The 22,158-nt window shown below is 36.2% G+C and overlaps 1 protein-coding gene across 3 annotated transcripts in view; it reads left to right on the plus strand.

Moving 5' to 3' along the window:
* The window catches only part of TMX3 (thioredoxin related transmembrane protein 3), a 54,312-nt gene that overhangs the window by 23,631 nt on the left and 8,523 nt on the right, over positions 1-22,158 (plus strand). For 2 of the 3 annotated variants that reach the window (XM_034762548.1, XM_034762549.1), the window contains 7 exons: positions 1,079-1,145; positions 8,301-8,399; positions 10,965-11,022; positions 12,108-12,161; positions 13,720-13,776; positions 18,839-18,968; positions 20,224-20,292. In XM_034762548.1, the coding sequence (XP_034618439.1) occupies positions 1,079-1,145; positions 8,301-8,399; positions 10,965-11,022; positions 12,108-12,161; positions 13,720-13,776; positions 18,839-18,968; positions 20,224-20,292 (534 nt within the window). Of the gene's footprint in view, positions 1-1,078; positions 1,146-8,300; positions 8,400-10,377; positions 10,491-10,964; positions 11,023-12,107; positions 12,162-13,719; positions 13,777-18,838; positions 18,969-20,223; positions 20,293-22,158 lie in introns of those variants that run through there. The other variant, XR_004644690.1, reaches the window with a different exon arrangement.

Genomic DNA, 22,158 nt, shown 5'->3' on the forward strand with positions numbered 1-22,158 from the left:
ATTGGTGGATGGCACTTCCGAAAATTAGGTTTAGTTAAGAGCCTAACCTTCTTTTGCTGTAGTTGTACGTACTTCACAGTATAGTCACAAGTGCTTCGAGGTTTAACATTTGCAAAGCCAAGCCCTATGAGATATTTTGATCACGAGTATACTGCAGAAGAGTTAAGTAGCTATAGTATTTTTAAAATATCCTACAGGAAAATAAGCAAATTGTAAAACAAGTCAGTGTAAATTTTATGTAATTCTCACTTAAAGTGCTCACACAAACTTTAACCCTGCCCACTGGCACTAATTCATTATTGTACGTTATTTTATTTCACAACTCCCACCTCTGCTCTAGAGCAGGGTAGTGAAGGTAGAGTTAAAGCTGGTAGCTCTGATTTATGAGTCTGATGTAATTTATGCCAGAGACCAAACCAGCCCCCAGACAGCCTTAGTCACCTCTACCCTTTGTGGAGCTTCCTTGGGGGGCAGAGAATGGAGCCAAGAAGTGTAAAACAAACCAAAAAAGAATCAGGTTTCTAACATTCTCAGGTATGATAGAAGAATATCATCATTTTTATTCTGAAAATGTTTCTTGTTTTAAAATTGCCACCCGTGTGTGGGGGAGATAGAGATTTAAAATACTTGTCTTGTTAAAAATCCACAACTTTAGTTGTCAAGAAACTAACCTCGTCCTCCTAAAACATTTTTTTAATGTGATATACAAAAGCCTTTTGTTTTCTCTTCACTGAATGCATCAGCTTTTGGGTAAGAAATATAGTTCCTAGTGCTGGAGAAACTACTAATATAAATTAGGAGGTTGGAAATCTCAACAAAAATGTAATATCCACATAAAATTAGTGTTTTTTTTTTTTTAAAGTTGGAATTGAAAAAAGATAAAATCGTTAAAAGAGGAAGTAAGGGAGTATGTTTCTAAGCTTCTGTGTTAGAAACAAAGCTGAGAGAATATTTAAGTGTCCTGTTTAATTATTTGAGGTTTTTTTTACTTCAGACTGGTGAGTTTAAGGTTTGTGCAGTTAAAATGCTTGTCTTAATCATCTATGGGATGATTAAAAGTCATCTCTCACTCTTTTAGTTTGTGACACTTCCTGAATTGCCTGCTGTTGTGGTCTTCAAAGATGGAACTTACTTTGTATATGATGGTAAGTACAAGTGTGCACTGTTCACCTACAGGCAAAATACTCAAAGTATATTTGAGGGAAATCAAAACACAGGCATTCTTTTTGAAGGAAAATTTTTAAAAAGATTGACCAGGTTTATATTGGGTAATCTTTTCTTTTGTGAAGGAGAGAAAGGGAGAATTGCTGTTGTTAGATCTCTCTCTGATTTTTTTTTTTTTTTTTTTTTTTTTATGGAACAGGAGTGAGAATTTTGTTTAGCTGCAATAAATGAAGTAAAGATGGAAGCAACTGAAATTTGGCTTTGCATTTTTTGCTTGAATGTACTCTTGCATGTTACAGGTAGATTACTGGCATGCCAAATGAGTCCAATGATTCCGGTTACTCACTACCCAAGATTAATAGTAGAGCTGAAGGGTTGAATGATGGAAAGCAGCCAAAAGCTAAAAGACTCCTCTCCACATGGTGATATGCCCTATTATAGGGCCTGAGTACCATATTGAATATTTTATTCTATTGCTCATTCCTCCATGCCCAAATTTATTCTTTTCACTTACATAATATTGAGGTGTACTTATCCTGAGGTTAACCTATTAATACATATCAATACCACTTTAACTCATTATCATACCCATCACTTCTTGCTTAAGCTGGTTTACGGTTATTGTTTCTATGTTTCTGCAGGTATTTACTGTTAAGCTCCAACTTTTACCATTGAGTAAGCTAGTCTGAGTTCCCCAAACTCTGAGGATAACTGTTAGAACATCTATCTATGCCAAAGGTTACAGCAGGGGTAGGCAACCTTTCAGAAGTGGTGTGCCGAGTTTTCATTTATTCACTTTAATTTAAGGTTTCACGTGCCGGTAATACATGTTAACGTTTTTTAGAAGGTCTCTCTCTATAAGTCTGGGGAGTGTGTGGAGGTGCAGGGCAGAAGGCTGGGTGTGTGGGGGGGTTCAGGGCAGAGGGCTGGGGTGTGTGTGGAGGTGCAGGGCAGAAGGCTGGGTGTTGGGGGTGACTCAAGGTCAGGGCAGAGGGCTGGGGGTGGTGTGGAGGTGCAGGGCAGAAGGCTGGGGTGCTCGGCTCGTGGGGGTGCTCCCAGCCCCCTTCCCTGAGCGGCTCATGGCAGGGGACTGGGAGGGATATGCCCTGTTCCACCCCCTTCCCCAAGGCCCGTCCCTACCTCTCTCTGCCTCCTCTACAGAGCAGGGAGCACGCTCGGCTCCGCTCCGCTCCCCCTCCCTCTCGCAAGAGCCATTGCTGGCAGGGAGAGGGAAAGGGAGGAGGAGGGGCCGGAATGCACCATGCTGGGGGAAGAAGCGGGGGAAGGGGGGAAGCTTGGCTGCCACAGGACCAAGCTTCTGCTTCCTGTCCCCGCAGGGGAGAGCGGTGGGCGGGGGGGCGTGACTCCCCCCCCCCCACCACCGCTCTCCCCTTGCATTTGCAGTAGAACCTCAGGAATGGAGGTTGTTCATAACTCTGAAATGTTTATAACTAAGAACAAACGTTATGGTTGTTCTTTCAAAAGTTTGCAACTGAACATTGACTTAATACTTAATACAGCTGTGAAACTTTACTATGCAGAAGAAAATGCTGATTTTTAACATCTTAATTTAAACAAAACAAGTACATAAATGGTTTCCTTATTTTGTCAAATCTTTTTTTAAACTTTCCCTTTATTTTTTTTTAGTAGTTTACATTTAACATAGTACTGTACTGTACAGTATTTGCTTTTTTCTTTTTCTTTTCTTTTTCGGCTCTGCTGCCTGATTGCATACCTCCGGCTCCAAATGAGGTGTATGGTTGACTGGTCAGTTCATAACTCTCATGTTCGTAAATCTGAGATTCTACTGTAGATACAAAATATTCACAGATATACATCTCAGATGAAGCTTTTGCCATCTGAATCATTTGAGGGAAAACAAAGGCTTTAATCTCCGTTGAAGGAACCAATATATTCTGCAAAATACTTCCAATCAATAAATGTTTTCCTTAACTTTTGAAGAATGAAGACTTCAGAGTGTTTTATTAAATAAATCAGTTTCAACAAGGATATTTCTAGAATTCTTCGTGTGGGTTTAAACTAAAGATTTTTCTTTGCAAGGGGGTGAGGGGGTAGGTTATAGCTCTGAAAACACATCCTAAGGATCTCTCATCTTTTGAATATCCTAAATAAAGAACATCCCCACGTTCTTTTACACAATCAGGTATCTCTCTAAAATGTAAACATCTTACAAAGTTTGTTTTCTTGAGATAACAATCATGTCTGTACTACATTGATGTCTTGCACAAGGTGGAGGTGTTCTGCTCTTTGAGATGACATGGTTTCTAGATTTACCACCTTCCATTTGTATATGTTTGTAATTTAAGACTCCTATCAAATATTCTATACAAAGAACTAGCTGAAATAACTGACACTTATTTACTATGTTTTTAAAGATGTATTTAAGAAAATACTTTAGAATGTTAAAGCAAAATAGGAGTTTTCAAGCTGCATCATGTACTCTATATAAACATGCTTGGAGGTAATAAATATGGTTTTATGGCTAAGGAAGTGTCATCCTATTCGACACTTGGTGCCTGTCACTGGTTCACAGAAAGAGTTTTAGGATTTTCCTTAATTAGCTTGAAATTTTCATTTAATTAAGTAATCAAAAGAAAGCATGTGAGCAATCATATTCTACTAGTAACAATTATTTTCACATATATGAATCTTTGTAAATTCAGCAAAGTCAAATGATTGTAATAACCTATAATTAGAAGAATAAATTATATTTCTATTTATATCAATATTAATATCTTTCTGTACACGTAAATGGTGTTAAACAGTGACTTGGAATGTCTTTCTGTAAAATATGTTAGTCCCCCTGCTCCCCCACTATGGCCAGACTGACATCTATAACTTTCTGTGATAAGCCACTAGACTTAATGACATATTCTACAATTGTGGGGGGTTGTGAAAAGTAAATAGTTTTCATATGTGAGACCAACTTATGTTGCAAAACAACTAGTATGGTAACATTTCTTTAATAAATTTAAAAAAATATACAGGAAAGAGAACAGATTTACACTTTTTAGCTATATTTTTAAAAACATTTATTTTTGTAAACATTAGAAAAAAGTTAGAAATTTCACATTACAAAATAACGTCAGTTATTTACATAAAAACAATAGGAAGGAGCAGAAATTCTATGAAATGGAAAGTGTTTTATAATATACATTAAATAATTTGAGGGTGTCTGCACACAGATTTTATTCAGAATTCTTTAGGCTTTTATTCAAGAGACATTGCCACTGCTAGTTTCCATGAACGTTTCCTCCAGATTGTTCTAGATAAAGTTGTTGCCATCCTCAATGGTATTAACTATGGTTGTCTGAATTTTGGAAAGGGTATGTGATAACTAGTTCAAGTCCCAACTCCTAAAACTTAATTTGCATACTTGTCCTGTTTGCTGTATCCTGTTTTTATTTCACTGCTTTTCTTGCCACTGTGCCAGTGTATTTTATCACTTTTTGAAAAGTGCATGGCCTAGTGTGGTGGTTAATAATGGTTTGTTTCATAGACTTGTTTCCAGTGGTGGAAGACCGTAATGCCTCTGATATCTGCAGGAAAATTATTTTGACTAAATGAGCAGATGTCCATATATCCACTCTAGTCACTCTGTTGATTAAAAATATATATGACAGCAGTCTTCTATCAGTGACTGTGGTCTCCCTTTGTTGGATACCACAAGGAAGACTAAAGTGAATCCTCTTCAAAGTGTTTATTAATTGTTGATCTTCACTCTTGAGCTGTATTTCCATTATTTGACTTTGCAGCTTGAATTTAATAGTTATATCCATGCTTTTTCTGTTAGGCATTTGAGAAGTTAGCCTAAAAAATCATAAAATTATGAATAAAACAAGTGGATTGTATGACATTTGTGCATCCACTTAACCTGACATTTTTCCTAATGGCGCTCGGGTTTATTTAAATCAAACAAACAAAAATCAGAAAACATTTTTCCTTACTCGGTTGCTTAAAATGTGTTAATTGTTTTTAGCAGATGGTCTTGACAACTGTCAACTTAATTTTGAAATTTTAAATGGAAAAATATTACCTACAGTTTTTTTAAAGTTAGATACCTAGACTGACACATAGAAAGGAGCACACTTATCTTTTTTCATTTTAATCAGAAACATAAAATTTTATCTTTTTTTTTTTTTTTTTTTAATTTCACTATCTCATACTGGCAAAGTAAAAATTTAAATATTCACTTACCATAAGATTAATAGTAGACTGAAATGAGACATTTCTGATGAGGATAATGAAAATCTTTTGCTTGCCTCGATGCTTTGCCTCTTTGTTCTTTCTCCCAAATGAAATAGTCTGTCTATGTATTCTTGTTTTGTCTTAGACTTGGGGTTGGATTTCCCCAGAAACCTGCTTGAGAATGGAAACCAAAACCGAAACTTTACAAGTTTAAACTGCACTGGGTTAATCTTATCATTTGCTGCTGTCAGAACAGAAATAAAAAATTGTTGAAACATATAATTTTAGTACTAAGATGCCTTTTTTCAATGTGTGTTGATAAAGCACCAGAACACAGTGTAGACCAGATGAATGGCCACGTGGAAATATAGCAGTGAAGTATTTTCAAAAACAACTTCTGATTTGGATAAAAAGAATGTTTAGACAAAAGTGTGAATGGTTAAAGAAATCCAAAATAAACTTCTTTAAAAAATAGATTTCTGTCTTGTGACAGGTTTACTTTTAATTACTTTACAATACATTCTCATTATTGAATTCTAGATAGGTTAGCAACATACGCATTTTGTATCTGCTTTAAAGTGTCATTTTTCATTATCCAGTAGGTATTCTCAAAAAAAATCTAAACAATAAGTATCAGGGGTTAGATTTTCTTCAATTCCTTATGCAATTCTTTGAGTCCTCCTACTTCATAGAATAACAAGATAGGAAAACAAACAAAATACTCCTAAAATGCCCTCCCTATTAGGCTATATTTTACCTTAATCTAGTGTAAATAAAATATCATTTGTTGTAGGGGCCTATTCATAAAATGATTTTTGTTCCTTGTCCCATTTAGTTAAAAATAGACTCTGGTGTGCCTTTTGCCACAAAGCAAAAGAAAAACTTTAGAATCACAAGAACAGAAATAAAAGCAAAGCTAAAAAGTACTAGTTACTTAATGTCTACAGTTAAACCCAACTGTTCAAGGAGTTTCATGCAGATATTTGTGCCAAACATCAGTGGGTCTCTGCATAGGTGCTAGGGTCCATCTGCATGGAACTTCTGTCACAGTTGACGGTCTTAGTAAATTTTACTCAAGCCATGTCGTCTCATGTTTCTTAAAGAAAATACATTGATATAATAAAAGCAGTTTTAATATAGAGGCCAGAAAGTTGTGCAATAGGACTATCACTTCATTTAAATCTGATTTATTGATTGATAAATGTGCCTAAATAATTAATGATTATGATTTATTTGTATTACATTTACACCTATAGACCTCAGCTGAGATCAGGGTACCATTGTGCTAGGTGTTATACAAACATTAAGAAATAGTCCTTGCCCCAAAGAGCTCATAATCTAAATAGAGGTGATAAAGGATGAGAGGGGAAACACTCACAAAGTACAGCAGAAACCTATTTATCCAATCTAACTGGGACCAGGGCCAGATCAGATCATCAAAAATTCAGATAATCCAGAGAATGGAAAAGTGCAAGGCAGCAGCTCTATCTAGATGGAATAAATGGAATAAAGCCAACAGAGATATTGCTTGCTTCTGGACCTGTGTGCGCTGGTTTTTAGTTAATATAGAGAGCTGGATAACGAAGGATTGGATAAACGGGGTTCTACTGTAGTAAAGTGAATTGTCCAGGGTGACATAATGGGTTAATGTCTGGGCCAGGAATAAACCCATACCTCCTAAGTCCTAGTTTAGCATCCTGATCACTAGACCATACTACCCCCTCAATGAATTTGTACTTCTGCTTTAAACCCATTTGAGTGAGATAGTGGGCATAAAAGTATCATATATCCTCATAGCTATTCATTTATTGGGTCCTCTGGAAAATGACAGTCCTAGAAGGGCTAATGTTTACTTGCTATTGTTTTATGAATTAAAACCTGTTTCAATGTTTAAAACCCTTACATTAATACTATTTAAGCTTAAAAAAAAAATTCAAAGTCTCAAGAGCAACTATTTGCTAGTAAAGAAATTCATTTTCCATAATAAATTCACTTTAAAAGTTTGTTATAATACTGTTATGCCATTGTTCTGTTTTGTTATCTGAACAAACAAGAAAGGAGGGAAGCATGTTTCAGCATAAAGAACTTTTGAGAATTGATATAGGAAATGAAGGGTGCTTCATTAACTCAAGAACGGGCTATTTTTAAAATTTCAAGTTAGGTGTACCTTTCACGCTATAACAAATATTTGATTAGTCATATCTGGAAGCATTAACCTCTTAATAGTTGACATTAGAATTTCCCAATATGACTCATTCTATGTGATTGTATCCAAACATCTGTCTATCAGCTCAATGTGTGGTGGTGGTTGCATCTGCCGGCATACAGGACATATTTTATTGTATTTTAAGTCCATATTAGGTTAACAGCTTTGTTTCCTTTTGTGTCCTTACTGCTTCTGTAATTTCATTTCTAAATTTTAGAGGATGTTAACCATTCTTTTTTGCCAACTTGTTGCATCATAATTGTCTTTTGAAATCAACCGTATTGTGGATATATAAAAAATAGATTTTGTGGTTTGAGAAAACAAAGTCTTTAAAAGTCACCAAAAATTGCCAGTTTTATTTGCAGCTAAAGTACTCAAAACATTAGAGTGAGGGAAATTCCATACTTACAATTTAATATACACAATCAGTGGTCTGCCTTTTGCTAGAACTGTGTTGCTTTCCTTTTACTCTCCCTCTGGGCTTTTCTGAAGAATATGCTGTCAGTCATGCCCTTTCTAAACATTTGAGGAATGTATGAAATCACCAAACTTTTTTTTCCACTTAAGATTTTAACCCATATCTCCAGAAGTGGAAGGTAGAGTATTACCTTATACAGCCATATATTTCTGCTCTTACTGTCCATCCTAACCATTTAGCAATTTTCTTACTGCATTGTTGGTGTTAATGTTCTCCGTTTTTCTCAATTCTCTCACTTTGTAGAATATGAAGATGGTGATCTATCATCTTGGATAAACCGAGAGAGATTCCAAGGGTATCTTAATGTAGATGGGTTTACACTCTATGAACTTGGAGATACAGGTAAGATGCTCCCACCTTCAAGTTATTTACAATATTTACTGAAGCCACAAACAAAATGGAATAAAAAATGATTTTTAAGCCTCCAAAAGAAGTTACATTCAGATTTAAGGCTCATACTTCCCAGTTGATTTAGTATACTAAAAATTTCATGTGGACCTCAGTACATATACTGTAATATCTAATCACATTTGGACTGAGTTAAATCAAATTTCATCCCTCTAGAAAGATCATAGAAAGCATGCATGATTCCTGACTAAACTCTGCAGGAAATCTGGATTTGCTCTTTATTTTAGGGAAAACTGCATTTAGGAACTAATCCAAACCCATTGAATAAAGTGTAAGTCTTTCCTTTGTCTTCAATGGACTTTGGATGAAGCGCTTATTTTTAGCTCCAAAATACACACAGTACAGTGTTGCCAATTCTGTACTGTTCAGCGAAACTGAGTAGACTACAAGGTTGAGATTAGACTAAACTGTTTCATTAGTGTTGTGTAGATTACCCTTCAAGAGCCTTGTGAACATGTATGTAATGTATGTATGAGAGTTTTGTGATGTATATTTAAGGAGCATTACAAACCTAGATTAGCTCAATTGCGTTGAATTGTGTGGGGGTCAGATAGGAGAAAAAATAATGGGTATTCATGGAGGTACTTTTTTCAAATAAAAATGTATTTGGTTTGTGAAATTTCAGTTGAGAAGAATAATCTGTTATCCTATACATCTGAGAGGTGCAGGATTACAGCTAGTGTTTAAAATAGATACATGAGTGTAGTTTAACATCTACAGTGTACATTTTCAGTGGTAACTGTAGATACCAAACTTAAGATGGCTTGAAGGAGCCTGATTTTCAGAAAGTGAAAATCAACCCCCTTTTAAGATCTCTCAAGTTGAACATCCAAAATCACTATCTTCCTCTGAAAATTTAGGCATCTCCTTTATACACCAAAACACTGACTTTTTTCAAATTCAAGAAGGTAAAATGTCCACTAATTTAGATCATTATGAATGTGTATAGCAGTTTCTGTATATAAATAGAAATGTATAAAAGTGCCGGCACATCTTTTAAGTATAGTTTCAGTTCCATCATCAGTATTAGCAAATGCTATTGGTTAGAACAGTGATTATTTTGGGAAATAGTAAAAGACATTAGTTGACTTTGTCAATGCAATAAAGAATACATATCTACAAGTTGTGTCCAATATTTTTATGAAGGAATATCTTGCCCACAATGAGACTTGTGAATTCATCCACACTTCTCTAGAAACCTCAAAAGCACTTGAGAGAAGTGTTCTCTAATAAAGAGGCTTTGAGATGTTAATATGTTAAGGTCTAAAGGGAACAAGGGCAAGCGGGTTTGGGGTGGGAGCATGGAAGGTGATGGGAGACAGTCCCCACCCCCATCACATTTTTAGTCCTTCTCCCAACCTCAGAGAAATCCCTCTTCAACTGCACCATGGAGAAATGGAATGGGGAGGAGCTGTGGAAGTTGCATTATCTCTTTCCTCATTTTCAGAACCCTTCAAGGATTCCCTGAACAAGAGAATATTGACATTGTCAATATTATCCATCTTATGTGGGTTCTCCCTCTACATGAATCTCCTTGCCTGGGGTGCAGTTCAGGGGCAGCAGCAATCAGTAGGGACGTATTGGACCTTTGGAGGCTGGGGTTGATAAGCAGCACTATGTTGTTTGCCTAGATCTTGAGATTTTAGGTGGCCAATCCACTGCTCATTCCACTGTGGGAAAACTCTACTTTCCTAACACGGGGAGGAGTGATTTGAAGAAAATTCAGTCAAAATTTGAGGCATTTCTTACTCCGTTTGCTGAGTTTGCCCAACATAGCAGATAATTTGACCTAAATATAAACAATCCAATGGTGCTTCAAAACTTACACGAACTAATCCGAGCAAAGACCGGTACATTCAGATATTTGGTCTCCATTACATTCTACATGATTATTGAATAAATCTGTGCGCAGGGTCATTTGAAAGTGAAGTTCTTCTGACAGTGGACTACGAACCATATAAGAAGCTATTTTTCTGACCTGGTGGCACAGCCAAGAATTCAAATAAAATTCTAACATTTCTTCATGTAAGTTGTAAAGAATAATACTCAAAGTTTTTAATTAAACAAATCAAGTCACAACAGTGGTTAATGAATTGATACAAATAACGTTTTGAACTTTTAAAATGGCAGAGCTCTGGTGATTGCAATACCCATGTATACTAACTTTGTGGAGTTGTGAACAGACAAACTGGAACAAACTTAATTTCCCCTCTTTATTTTTTCCCATAGTCATGTTAATCTGGCATTTAGACACATTTAATTTATTTTCAATAGATTAGTACAAACTGATGTATGTAATCAGATGTTTGTATAGCTTCTTTGGGACAGTTGAGAAGGGATCTTTGTACACCCCCAAATTTGGGTAATTGTTTTCAAAACTGAATGGCTCTATGATCTGAGAGTTGGAGAATGTGAGGTGGTAATAATAATAAAACAAAATAAGAAGATTCCCTTGCAAGAGCAATATGATGAATTTAGATATCTTATTCCGTATTTTAGGAAAACTTGTGGCTATTGCGATTATTGATGACAAAAACTCTTCAGCTGAGCATACCAGGTACAGTATTATTGACACTCACTGTGAAAAGTAAAGAATTTGTGCTGGTTTGGATATTAGAATGGCAACAAGCTTTATCTTTACTAGTTTATCTCATATTGGAAAGGAATATTCAAATTCTTGAAGCTGTTTTAAATGTTCACAAAATGAGAGTTGAACTGCTCTGATATTTGCACATTTTCTGAAAGTGCTAGACTAACCGAAGACCTGATTCTGTAGATCTTACTCAATGAGTGGCCCCACTGAGGCATATATGACTACTTGATTCATTAAGAGCTACAGGAAATACCATAATCCTCCCCAATTGTGCACAGGCAATTAAAAAAGGTGAATTGTGCATTCATTTATGTAGATTTGAAATGCAAATATAGGATTTTGCAGGTTCAACTGCAGGTGAAAATTGGGCCTTTTATAAGAAGTATCTTGGCAGTACAGAGTCCAGGATCCTGTGATCTTCATGCAAATAAGATGTTAAGATTGTATTAAATTAAATTTTAAATATCTAAAAGTTAGAAAAGAAAGCTAGAGGTCACTCAATTATGATGTTGATTTGGATTTTTAAAAATGTTTTTAAAGATTGATCTTCAACTCTGTACTGATAGTCACATATTTAAAAAGAGATCAGTAAGTTTAGTCATTTGTACCATCAAAATAAAGTGTTGGTGATCCATTTGAGACAATGCCTTTTATCCAGCTGGGTAATAATTTGCTAAGGAAATTGAGGACTCGTCACCCTTTAGGCAACCATGACTTTTTCAGGAGTCACTCATTTATTAAAAATGATTATGTTCTTACATTCTTTTTGTGCTAAATTGTAACATTTATTGGGATTTTCTTGGAGGTTGTTATGGTACATTTGCTGGTGGCAGTAGAGATAATTTAATTTTGTCTTGTCCAATGAAGATAGTGTTTTAACAGGTACTTTATTCAGTTTGTGAGGAAGGTGAGAAAGGAGAGTCACTCTTTTCCTTTGCTGTGTAGAGAGCATTCACTCCTTATTCAAAGAGCGAAATGATTATTTATTTGAACCTTGTAAATGCAAAGTTTACTCTATTATAGTTGTAACAGTTTTTTTTTTTAAATAGGCTAAAGTCTGTTATTCAAGAAGTCGCTAAAGATTACAGAGACCATTTTCACAGGTATGTGTATACGGTACTATGGTAGCATAGCTTTTATTCCCTGCCCTGTATGCCCTTCATTTAATGTCGTGTTTCTCACCTTTTGAGGTTGGCAGTCCCTTCTATTGAAGTCAAAAATTTTATCATCTTACATTTACAATAAAAGTATTAACTATAACAGGGATAAGCCTGTATAATTTATTTGTTTGTCTTTTGAGAGGTTGACAGAATACTTCACCTTGAAGAGTAAAGGTGTGTGAGGGGTAGGGGAGCGAGATTTTCTTTGCTTTAGATTGTAATTGCCCTAATTGCGTTTTGTCACCCCCTAATTGAGAAATACTGATTTAATGGATCGTTAATCATTGCATTCTCATCTCAGGAGTGCAAACTATGCAACATAAATGTTATGAACTGCAATGTTTTCCTGGCAATACTTTCACCATAATTAACCTATTAGTTTGCCAAAATCAAGTATGATTCTTGTTGTCAGTCAACTGAAACTTAGTTTGAGATTTTTTTGAAAGCCTTAAGGGAAAAAGAGACCTCCTTGCAAGCATTTATTTATAAATAAATTATTTTTTAGTTACTAAATTTGATTGCACCACTTTTTCTCCCTATCTGATCTTCCTGCTGCCATGATGGTTCCACGGGTGTCTATGTGAAACCATAGCCTATGTAATCCAGAAACAAAGAATGTGCTTGTTCACTTCTATTCTGTTCTTTTCTCCCATTGGCAGACTTAAATTTTTTTTAAGCCAAGTGAACATGTAGTGAGTGTATCAGACAAAAAAATAAGGTACAAAGAGTAGTGACTGAGGATCGTGATGTGTGTGGGCTCTTTTGTAAGTTAGGAAGTTAGTCATAAGAACGACCATACTGGATCAGACCAGAGGTTCATCTAGCCCAGTATCCTGTCTTCCGACAGTGGCCAATGCCAACTGCCCCAGAGGGAATGAACAGAGCAGGTAATCGTCAAACGATCCATCCCCTGTCTGGCAAACAGAGGCTAGGGACACCATCCTTGCCCATCCTGGCTAATAGCCATTGATAGACTTATCCTCCATGAATTTATCTAGTTCTTTTTTGAACCCTATTACAGTCTTGGCCTTCACAACATCCTCTGTCAAGGAGTTCCACAGGTTGACTGTGTGTTGTGTGAAAAAAATGCTTCCTTTTGTTTGTTTTAAACCTGCTGCCTATTAATTTCATTTGGTGACCCCTAGGTTCTTGTGTTTTGAGAAGGAGTACATAACACTTCCTTATTTACTTTTGTCACACCAGTCATGATTTTATAGACCTCTATCATATCCCCCCCCCCCCCCAGTTGTCTTTTTTCCAAGCTGAAAAGTCCCAGTCTTATTAATCTCTCCTCATATGGCAGCCATTCCATACTTTTACATGTTTATAGTAATACATGAATGTGAAGACTGTAGCAGTTGCTGCTCCCCTACGTAGTTTTTCAATATTTATTAGAGAAATATTTTATGAAGAATATTTTTGACTGATGTAGTCTATAATTTTCATTTCTTTAATGTACAATTGATTGGCTTTACTACTTGTTTCTTTGTATCTTCCGTAGGAACTTCCAGTTTGGCCATATGGATGGTAACGACTATATTAATAGCTTACTAATGGAGTAAGTAAATTCTGACTTTAATATTCTCCATTCTCTGTGCTTGTACTAGTTATGGTACTGGTTTGAAGAAGCCCTCTGCTGATGCCACTTCTGCACTCCTCAGTCACTCAAGCTATCAGACTAAAAAGATTTGAAGAGATTTATTTTCTCTCATGTATTTATAACTTACTAGAAGAGAAGCATCAACATTTTTCTCTTAGCCAACTTCTAGTCTTGAATTCCAAGTCCTCTTCTGCCTATTTTACTACAACTACAGTAAATTAAAACCTTATGTATATCTTTAAGTAGCAAATATACCATAAGCACAGTGCTGCCTGGTGAGGCTTACTTTTTAAAAATCATTTTGTTGTACTACTACAAATTTTATTAGAAGTTAACATATTTCCCAAATGTTATGCAGTTCAAAAGAAACAGTGAAATAATAGAAATAATTCAAGTCATTGACCAGAAAGATAGCTGAATTGACATGATCTATTTATGTCCATTGGTCATTTCATTAGAAGGTATATGTATGAGTGCGAATTTATGAATTTTTTTTTTCTCTGTACTGATGCACTTTTTATGGTTGTTGCTTTCTTTGGGTGACTTGAATTTCATGTTTGTCTCTCTTCTGGAAAAGAAGTGACTAGCAAAATAAAATGATTGTACATCATTGCCTGAAATGTGAGGCATATGGTTAGCCAAGGCTCCCCATGCTCTCATTTTTAGACTTAATGTTAATTTAGGATTATAGAGTGGGAGCACCCTTAATTCTCAGTGGAGCCCCGATGGAGATTATAGCTGCTTTGCATCAAGGCATGTTGGTACCCTGGTGAAGATTCCATCAACCTCAAGAACCTCAGCCAAGGTAGACCTTTGGTGAATTTGGCACAGTTCTGATAAATAGTGCCTTTTACATAATTCAGGCTACAGCTTTTTTTTTTTTAATTTTAAAGTATGTCTGTGGTGTGGGCCAGGAGACATAAAGCTGAGTTTAAATAACAACCAGCATTATAGGAGTTAGGGATTGAGATAAAATGAAATATTACATAGCAGGCTTCAATTACTGGGATATAATAAATATTGTTCACTATTTGAATTCAGGAATTAAAATTAATGCAGTTTTTCTGATGTCCACCCTTACAACTCTCCTTACTGTGGTCCCGATTGATTGATTGATTGATTGATTATTGGGGGGTAAAAGAATATTAAGGCGGGAGGGATCAACATGGGGTGTCTGGGGCAGGAGGGGCTGTTGTGCTGGGCAAACATAAATGACTACAGTGCACATTTCTTCCTGGAGTGTTTTTCATGCACTTGGGAGGGAAGTAAGGTCAGTCAGCTGCAGCAGGAGGGAAGAAAGAGATCAAGAGCCCTATCAACCTTTCTCTGCTCCCCTGAATGTTCTTTTCAAGTATCTGTATTATTTGGTTGAGTGTTAGTGCCCAGTGCTGTCCTGAGACAGGTTCATGTGTAATTGTGCCTGCCAATCTCTAGGGACATCTGATCCTTCTTCCTTCCTAAGTATTTCCCAGGGATGGAGTAGCATGACCCATGTTAATGCAGAATTTAGGCATGCCCTCTGACTTCCACTAGCTGTGGGAAACGATGGCAGGGCTCCCTCACCCTACAGTGGTAGTCACCACACTAACTTCTGCTGCCCACCTTTTGTTGCTGTCTATTGTGTGTCCTGCAGGCTCTCCTTCACAGTTTACTCTGTTTGTGGATCCCCCTCCCCCACTATGACCTTTACTGCACCTTTCCCTCCCTCTGCCCCCATAACACTAAAAATAACCAGCACTTTTTTAGTTACTCTAATAATGGGTAATTATTAAGGCCCTCACTTTTGTAGTCGAGGATGGGGAAAGTTAATTGCAACTGTCCTGTAAAAGTGCCCTATCTTTATAAGTTCCAGTATGGGAAGTTTTTATGACCAAACTATGTTTGAGACTTTTTTACACTGAAATATGTATATATTTCAAAGTTGTGAATCTCATAAACTACAATGTTTTTCTGCATTATATAAGTAATAAAGATAGAATATTTATGACACTTTAAGAACTGGCACCAGGACACTGTACTTTTAGTTCCATCTGTTTTCCACCAGATGGCAGCAACTGAAAGTCAGTAGAACAATGTAAAACTGTAAGATACTACTTTCCGGTCCACGTAACCTGCTGTTTTATACTACTGTGGAAACATTTAGAAACATCTTTACATCCTTCATAAAGGATAGCATATTTGTATAATGCTTGAAAAATCACTTTTTTTCCAGGGGTGGGAGATTGTTATAGTATTTTTATGCTTTATGTTAGGATAGGTGTATCAACTTGAATTGCACTATGATCGTTAGGGAGTTATACTGGTTAGCAGTCTGTCTCCTTTAAAAGATGGTTGGATTGATTTTTGTCAGAATGTTACCAACTTGGGACGATATCTTTTTTTTTTTTTTTTTTTTTGAGTAGGAAGAATACTACTTAGTGTGCTGATTGTGGGTGTTCAACACCTCTGAGAGTTTCCATTGACTTCAGTGGGTGCTCTAAGTGCTCAACAACACTGAAAGTCAAAACATCTTTTAGAGTACCCTTTTTTTTTAATTGCTCAGCTTTTGGCAAAATGAGAGTCTATCTGGTTATTTATATATTTGTATATTTTTATATGTAAAAGGTGGCTTTTTACTGCAGTACATACAATTGAGTTTTTTTGGACAAGATATTTTTAGTCCCTGGATGGCTTATATGCTGTATAGGTATCTCAATCAGTCCTGTAGTACTACACTTAAATTGCTTAATGTTAATTGCTTCCCCACACCCTGGCTGGCTAACCACAATGTCATGATTTAAAGGGAGTGTAATCCAGTTCTTCTGCTAACATGTTGTTTGACACATCAGGTTTTGGAATAGAGAAGTACTAAAACAAGGAAAAATTGGAAAGGGTTTGTTGGGAGGCCTTAAAAACCTGATGGAGCAGGGGAGCAATAGATAACTCTTAAAAAATTATTCTTCCCCCCCCCCCCTCAACCCCCCGAAAAAAGAGGTGGGGGAGTGGTGGGTATATTAGGTCTTTCCTCCAGCTTTTTTTCCTGACGGGGACAGACTTTTGTAGATTTTTTTTTCAAAAGACAGTATAAAAAGGAGTACCGGTAAAATAAATAAATAAATCAGTTAAATAGAAAATTAGATGTTCCTAGTCTAAAGTACAATTTTAAGCTTCAGTGTAACAGTAGCAAGAGTTGTCACTGTTGTGTGGGTAGAAAGCAGACTTTCTTTTTTTTTTTTTTAATTCTGTTTTTGTTTTTTCCTTCACAATTCTTTGTGTGGGGATAATTTGCAACTTGGCACTCTACACAACTAACTACATTATATTTTGTTGCTGGGCTCCTGTTGCGTACACTTCTTGATACACTTAACAAACAAAAAGAGTACCCAGTGGAGAAAAGGAATCTCTGGGGAAAGCCATATTTAGAAATTATCACATGCTGCAAGCAGGAGAGCTCTCCAAGAGTTGAAATACTTCAAATTCCTGCTATATATGTCTTCTTCATTGGCATTTTTGTAACAGGTTTTAGCTTTTTAGCATATCACCATGCTTTACACTTGAAAGTTGGAAGAGCATGGACACATACCATATGCCTTCTGTGGAATTCAGTTTGCTGGCCGTCCAGAAAATTCCACTGTTTTAGGGTTGAACTTTTAAACTTCTAGTTAACATTTTTGATTAACCTCCAAAATTTTATAATTATTCTACTGTCATGCCCAAAACACTCATATGTCAAAATGTAAATTTATAATATTCAGGGAATCTCTTTATATTGGAGAGAATTTATAATTGCTTCCTTCCTAGTTTTTTAAAGGAAAGTATTGAATTAGCATTTGCTCTTTTAACTAATTTTTTAATCTTATTGTAGAATCACTAATTACAACTCCATAGTGAAGGTTGACCTCATCAGTGTTAAAGTAGAATATGTCCCAAATGTGTGGAATGTGTCAGCTATGCCAACCTGTTGATACAAGGAGCATCTGAGGTTGCCGTTAAGATTTTGTGCTACAGTATGAGTTTGATGAAATCGGAATATGTATTGCTTTTCAGAGTCTTTTGGAGGTTGGAGTGAAAGCCTTATAACATGAGTGTTATTGACAGTGTTTATAGTGAATATAAAAGAGGCGAGGAAGTAGGAGACTTTTTCCTTAACTTACTATTTTTTTGCTTTTCAAGTTTTGAGTTGAGGTGTGTTTTGGTGTAACAATAAATGTCTCTAATTAAAGGTTCTGTGTATTTGTTAAATCATAATGACAAAGTAACATGAATAGTTTGAAGCCTTTAACAGGCATTGTAGCTCACCTCTTGTGCCTAGGATAAATATAATTACATTGTTGATATGTGACTTTTAAGAAGTTTAACAGAGCTCCTACTCTCCTGGTCAAGCAAAAGCTCATGTATATGGGTTTAAATTGTGTGCCCCCAGTTAAAGAACACTTAGTCATGCATATAGTTAAGTGCTTTTTTGAATTGGGGCCATATGCTTTTGAAACACAAGGCTGTCTACTATATCAGAGCTCAACTAATTGGTTATGTCTGCTATAGCATTTTGCAGAATAGCTACTGCTTAACTGCTTAACACAAGAATGTCCTAAACTCATGAGGTATACAAGTATTGAAACACACATCAGATCTGTGGAATTAAAAGTAAGCTTTTCCCCTTTTTGTTTATATTGTATGTATTTGGTTCAAAAATCTGATTTTTTCCAGTACAGCATTCATGGAGTCAGGTCATGCATGCAGTATAAGAACACACATAGAATAGCATAGACTTCAATAGCCTCATCAAAATATTGATGCTAAGGAGTACATTATTTTTAAATTGGGTCAGTGAAACAACTTTCACCTGTACCATAAAGATAGTGGTGGTTTTGTCTGAATGACTTGAGGTGGATATCTCAAGATGGGCACATAAAATTTACTTTCCTTTTGTCTGTATAGTTCTTTAGCAGAACATTTAATATTGCACTTCCTGTTAAATGCTCTGAAAATTCTTAGTTTATATTGTTTCTTTGAGTTTATCTGTTTGACTTAACATTTTCAGTGACTTGACAATCCCCACTGTTGTCGTATTGAACACTTCCAACCAACAGTATTTTCTACCAGATAGACGCATTGAGAGTACCGAAGACCTGGTTCAGTTCATTAATAACATCTTAGATGGTACAGTCGAAGTAAGTCTCCCACTTTGATCTGTTTTTTTTTTTTCAACTGTTAGCTTTTATTCCCTGTACAGTTAAAAGCAGAAAAATTCATTTGGCCATTTTTAATTGTAATGCAGATAAGTGTGCATTACCTGTTTGGTTCTCCTTAGTGTATTCTCATTATATATCCACATTCCTAAATTGTGCATGTGTCCTTGGCACTGCTTTGTATACCCCTGAAAAAGCAGTTACTGTTGGATTTACATATATTCTCTCCCAGATCTGAACTTTAGGCGTATGTTTATTTAATAAGCTGTGGCCACTACTTCTCTCTAGGTCATCCTTACTTTCCTGTGTCATGTTTACTTAGAATTGTAGTTTAATGTTTTCTAATTCGAAATATGTAATTCTTAGACTCCACTCCCATGGAAAATTTCAATTTTGTGGAAACTGTATTTTCCATCAGAAAATCATTCCAACAGAAAATTTCTGACCAGCTCTAATTACAGGCCCTATCTTGGTGGCTATCAGATGCTGAGTTCAGGAGAGCAGACTGCCAATCTCTATTTAAATAGCTGTCATCAGACCCAGCTTGTTCAATAGTTGTTAATGTTAGTTTCCACTCTTGTGAAATTCACTGAAAATACTCAGAGGAAGAAGAGGTTACTTCTTAGACTGCTACACATAGATTCATGCTTTCTACCTTCCTTTCCACTTCTTCAGAGTTTCTTTTGCAAATTGATTTAGTGGAAGGAACCAGGGAGTGAAGTCTGGGCATCTCAACTTCTTATAACGTTATACTCAAGGTTTAAATCCTTGAGGAAGCATGCATATGGCCCATAAGCATGAACGATGATCAATCTTCCAGAGGGGGAATGAAAAGTGAGTGGCTCTATATTGATAAGTTAGTTGAACTGGTAAGTAATCAATATCAGTATGTGGTAGAGGAGATGGTGAAGAATACCAGTACTGCTGCAGCAGTTGACCCTGTTAAGTTAAAGCAAAATGATCTTTGAGTGAAGCGAGAATGTCAGTCTTTCAAGAGATTATTGAAACATCTACTTTTGGAAGAACTTGAAAAATGACTGAGCATCATGAGGTACAAGAATGTCAACCCCTAATATCTGTTCTTTTCCCGAGGAAAAACAGGTACTGCGAAAGCCTTTTGGAGTGACTAAAGGCTGCATAAATTAGGGAGGCAAATGAAACATAAAATGTGAACTTATTATAAAATTTAACTGAACAGCACTGATTATTTTGATACCTGTTTCCTTCGAAATTTTAGGCACAAGGTGGTGATGGGTTTCTGCAACGAATCAAGAGAATAATTTATGATGCCAAGTCTACTGTAATGGTAAGTAAAACCTCACATGCAGTTGGAATACAAAGTAGAATAGCATCATATTTTCAAGTTCAAAAAGACTTGTGTGCCTTTTAAAAAAAGAGAGTCAAAAATACCTGTACTTAAAAGTCACTGAATATATTCCCAGTAATTATACACATTCTGGATTTAAAAAAAAAAATACCCTCAAACGATAAAAGAAAATTCTATAAATGGTTTTGAAATATATTTTACAGAGTACTGAAATGTTGAATATTTGGTATCAGAAATATGATGGACAGTTTCCTTTTTGTTAATTAAAATGAATAAGGTCAAGTTAAAAGGCATAGCACTGGAGGATTCAAAAGCTGTTCAAAAGCTTTGTTTCTGACACTTCTGGAACCCATTTACTGACAGTTATGGAACCTACCTACACTGAAAAATGTTACTGTCAGTCCATTCAGTTAAGGCATAATGGGAGAAAATACTATACTTAGTGACGTTTTAAAGGTGTATTTTAGGTTACTAGTCTTATTTTTTGCTTAGAAAAGGTCCAGTTGAGGTACCGAATATGTGTAAATGTATGCATGTTGGGAGAGGTTTCCCTTCTTTTTATAGGTCAATTAAGGTTAACAGACCTTGGTGGAAAAATTTGGCTAAAACCATTTTCCCCCCACTGCAGACAAGCAAGAAAATCTTATAATAAATTAAACACAAAAAACTACATTAAAAGAACATATTAAGGTTGCAAAGTTAAGCACTTAAAAGTTAGGAAATATCAGTATTAAAGTTGCCTCTGAGAGACTTTAATTCATCCCCCTTATGCGTACACCTCAGGATACTGTCTTTAATTACATAATCACAAACTATTTTTTTTCCCCAGAGGAACCCTGATTCAGTTCACAGCATGGACTGCACTCACTTAATTAGCAGCTATTCAGTATTTTGTTTGTTTTTTTTCCTGTTCAGTGTCTCCCCTTCCTCCCCCTCCCCCCCGACCATATTTACTGCATATTATTTGCTCCCTGCTCTGAAGACAAATTATTGATTTTTGCATAGGCTTTTATATGGTGCTCATCACTACAGTTTTTTCACAAACTTTAATTACTCTGTCTTCCCAACTCCCCTGTGAGATACTCTCAGACTTTAAGATAAGAAGGGAAGATCATGATCATCGTCTGACTTCTTGCACGTCATCTGACTCAGCCACCCACTGCTGTAATAGACCATAACCGCTGAGTTATTGATGTCTTTAAATCACTATTTAAAGACTTCAAGTTACGGAGAATCCACCATTTACTCTATTGACCTGTGCCCCATGCTGCAGAGGAAAGCAAAAACCCCAAAGGGTCTCTGCCAATCTGACCTGGGAGTGCGGGGAGGGGAGGGGAGGATTCCTTCCCGACCCCAAATATGGTGATCAGTTAAACCCTGAGCATGTCAGCGAGATCCACCACCCAGACACCTGTGAAAGAATTCACGGTAATAATTCAGAGCCTTCCTTTAGTGTCCCATCTCTGGCAGTTGGACATATTTACTAACAGCCTAAGATGGGTCACTTGTTATCGTAGGCAGTCTCATCATACGAATCTGTCCATAAACTTATCAAGCTCAGTCTTGAAGCCAGTTAGGTTTTTTTGCTTCCTCCCCTGCTCTTTGATTGCTGTTCCAGATCTTCACTCCTCTGATGTTTTGAAACCTTCATCTAATTTCAAGCCTAAACTTGTTGATAGCCATTTTATATCCATTTGTTCTTGTGCCCACATTGGCTCTTAACTTAAATAACTCCTCTCACCGTTTTACAGATGGGGGACTGAGGCACAGAGAGATTAAGGTCAAAACTATCCACTAGTTTAGAGTGCCTGATTTAAGACACCTGGGACCTGATTTCCAGAGTAT

Source organism: Trachemys scripta, chromosome 2, assembly GCF_013100865.1.
Source record: "Trachemys scripta elegans isolate TJP31775 chromosome 2, CAS_Tse_1.0, whole genome shotgun sequence".
Taxonomy (NCBI): Eukaryota; Metazoa; Chordata; order Testudines; family Emydidae; genus Trachemys; species Trachemys scripta.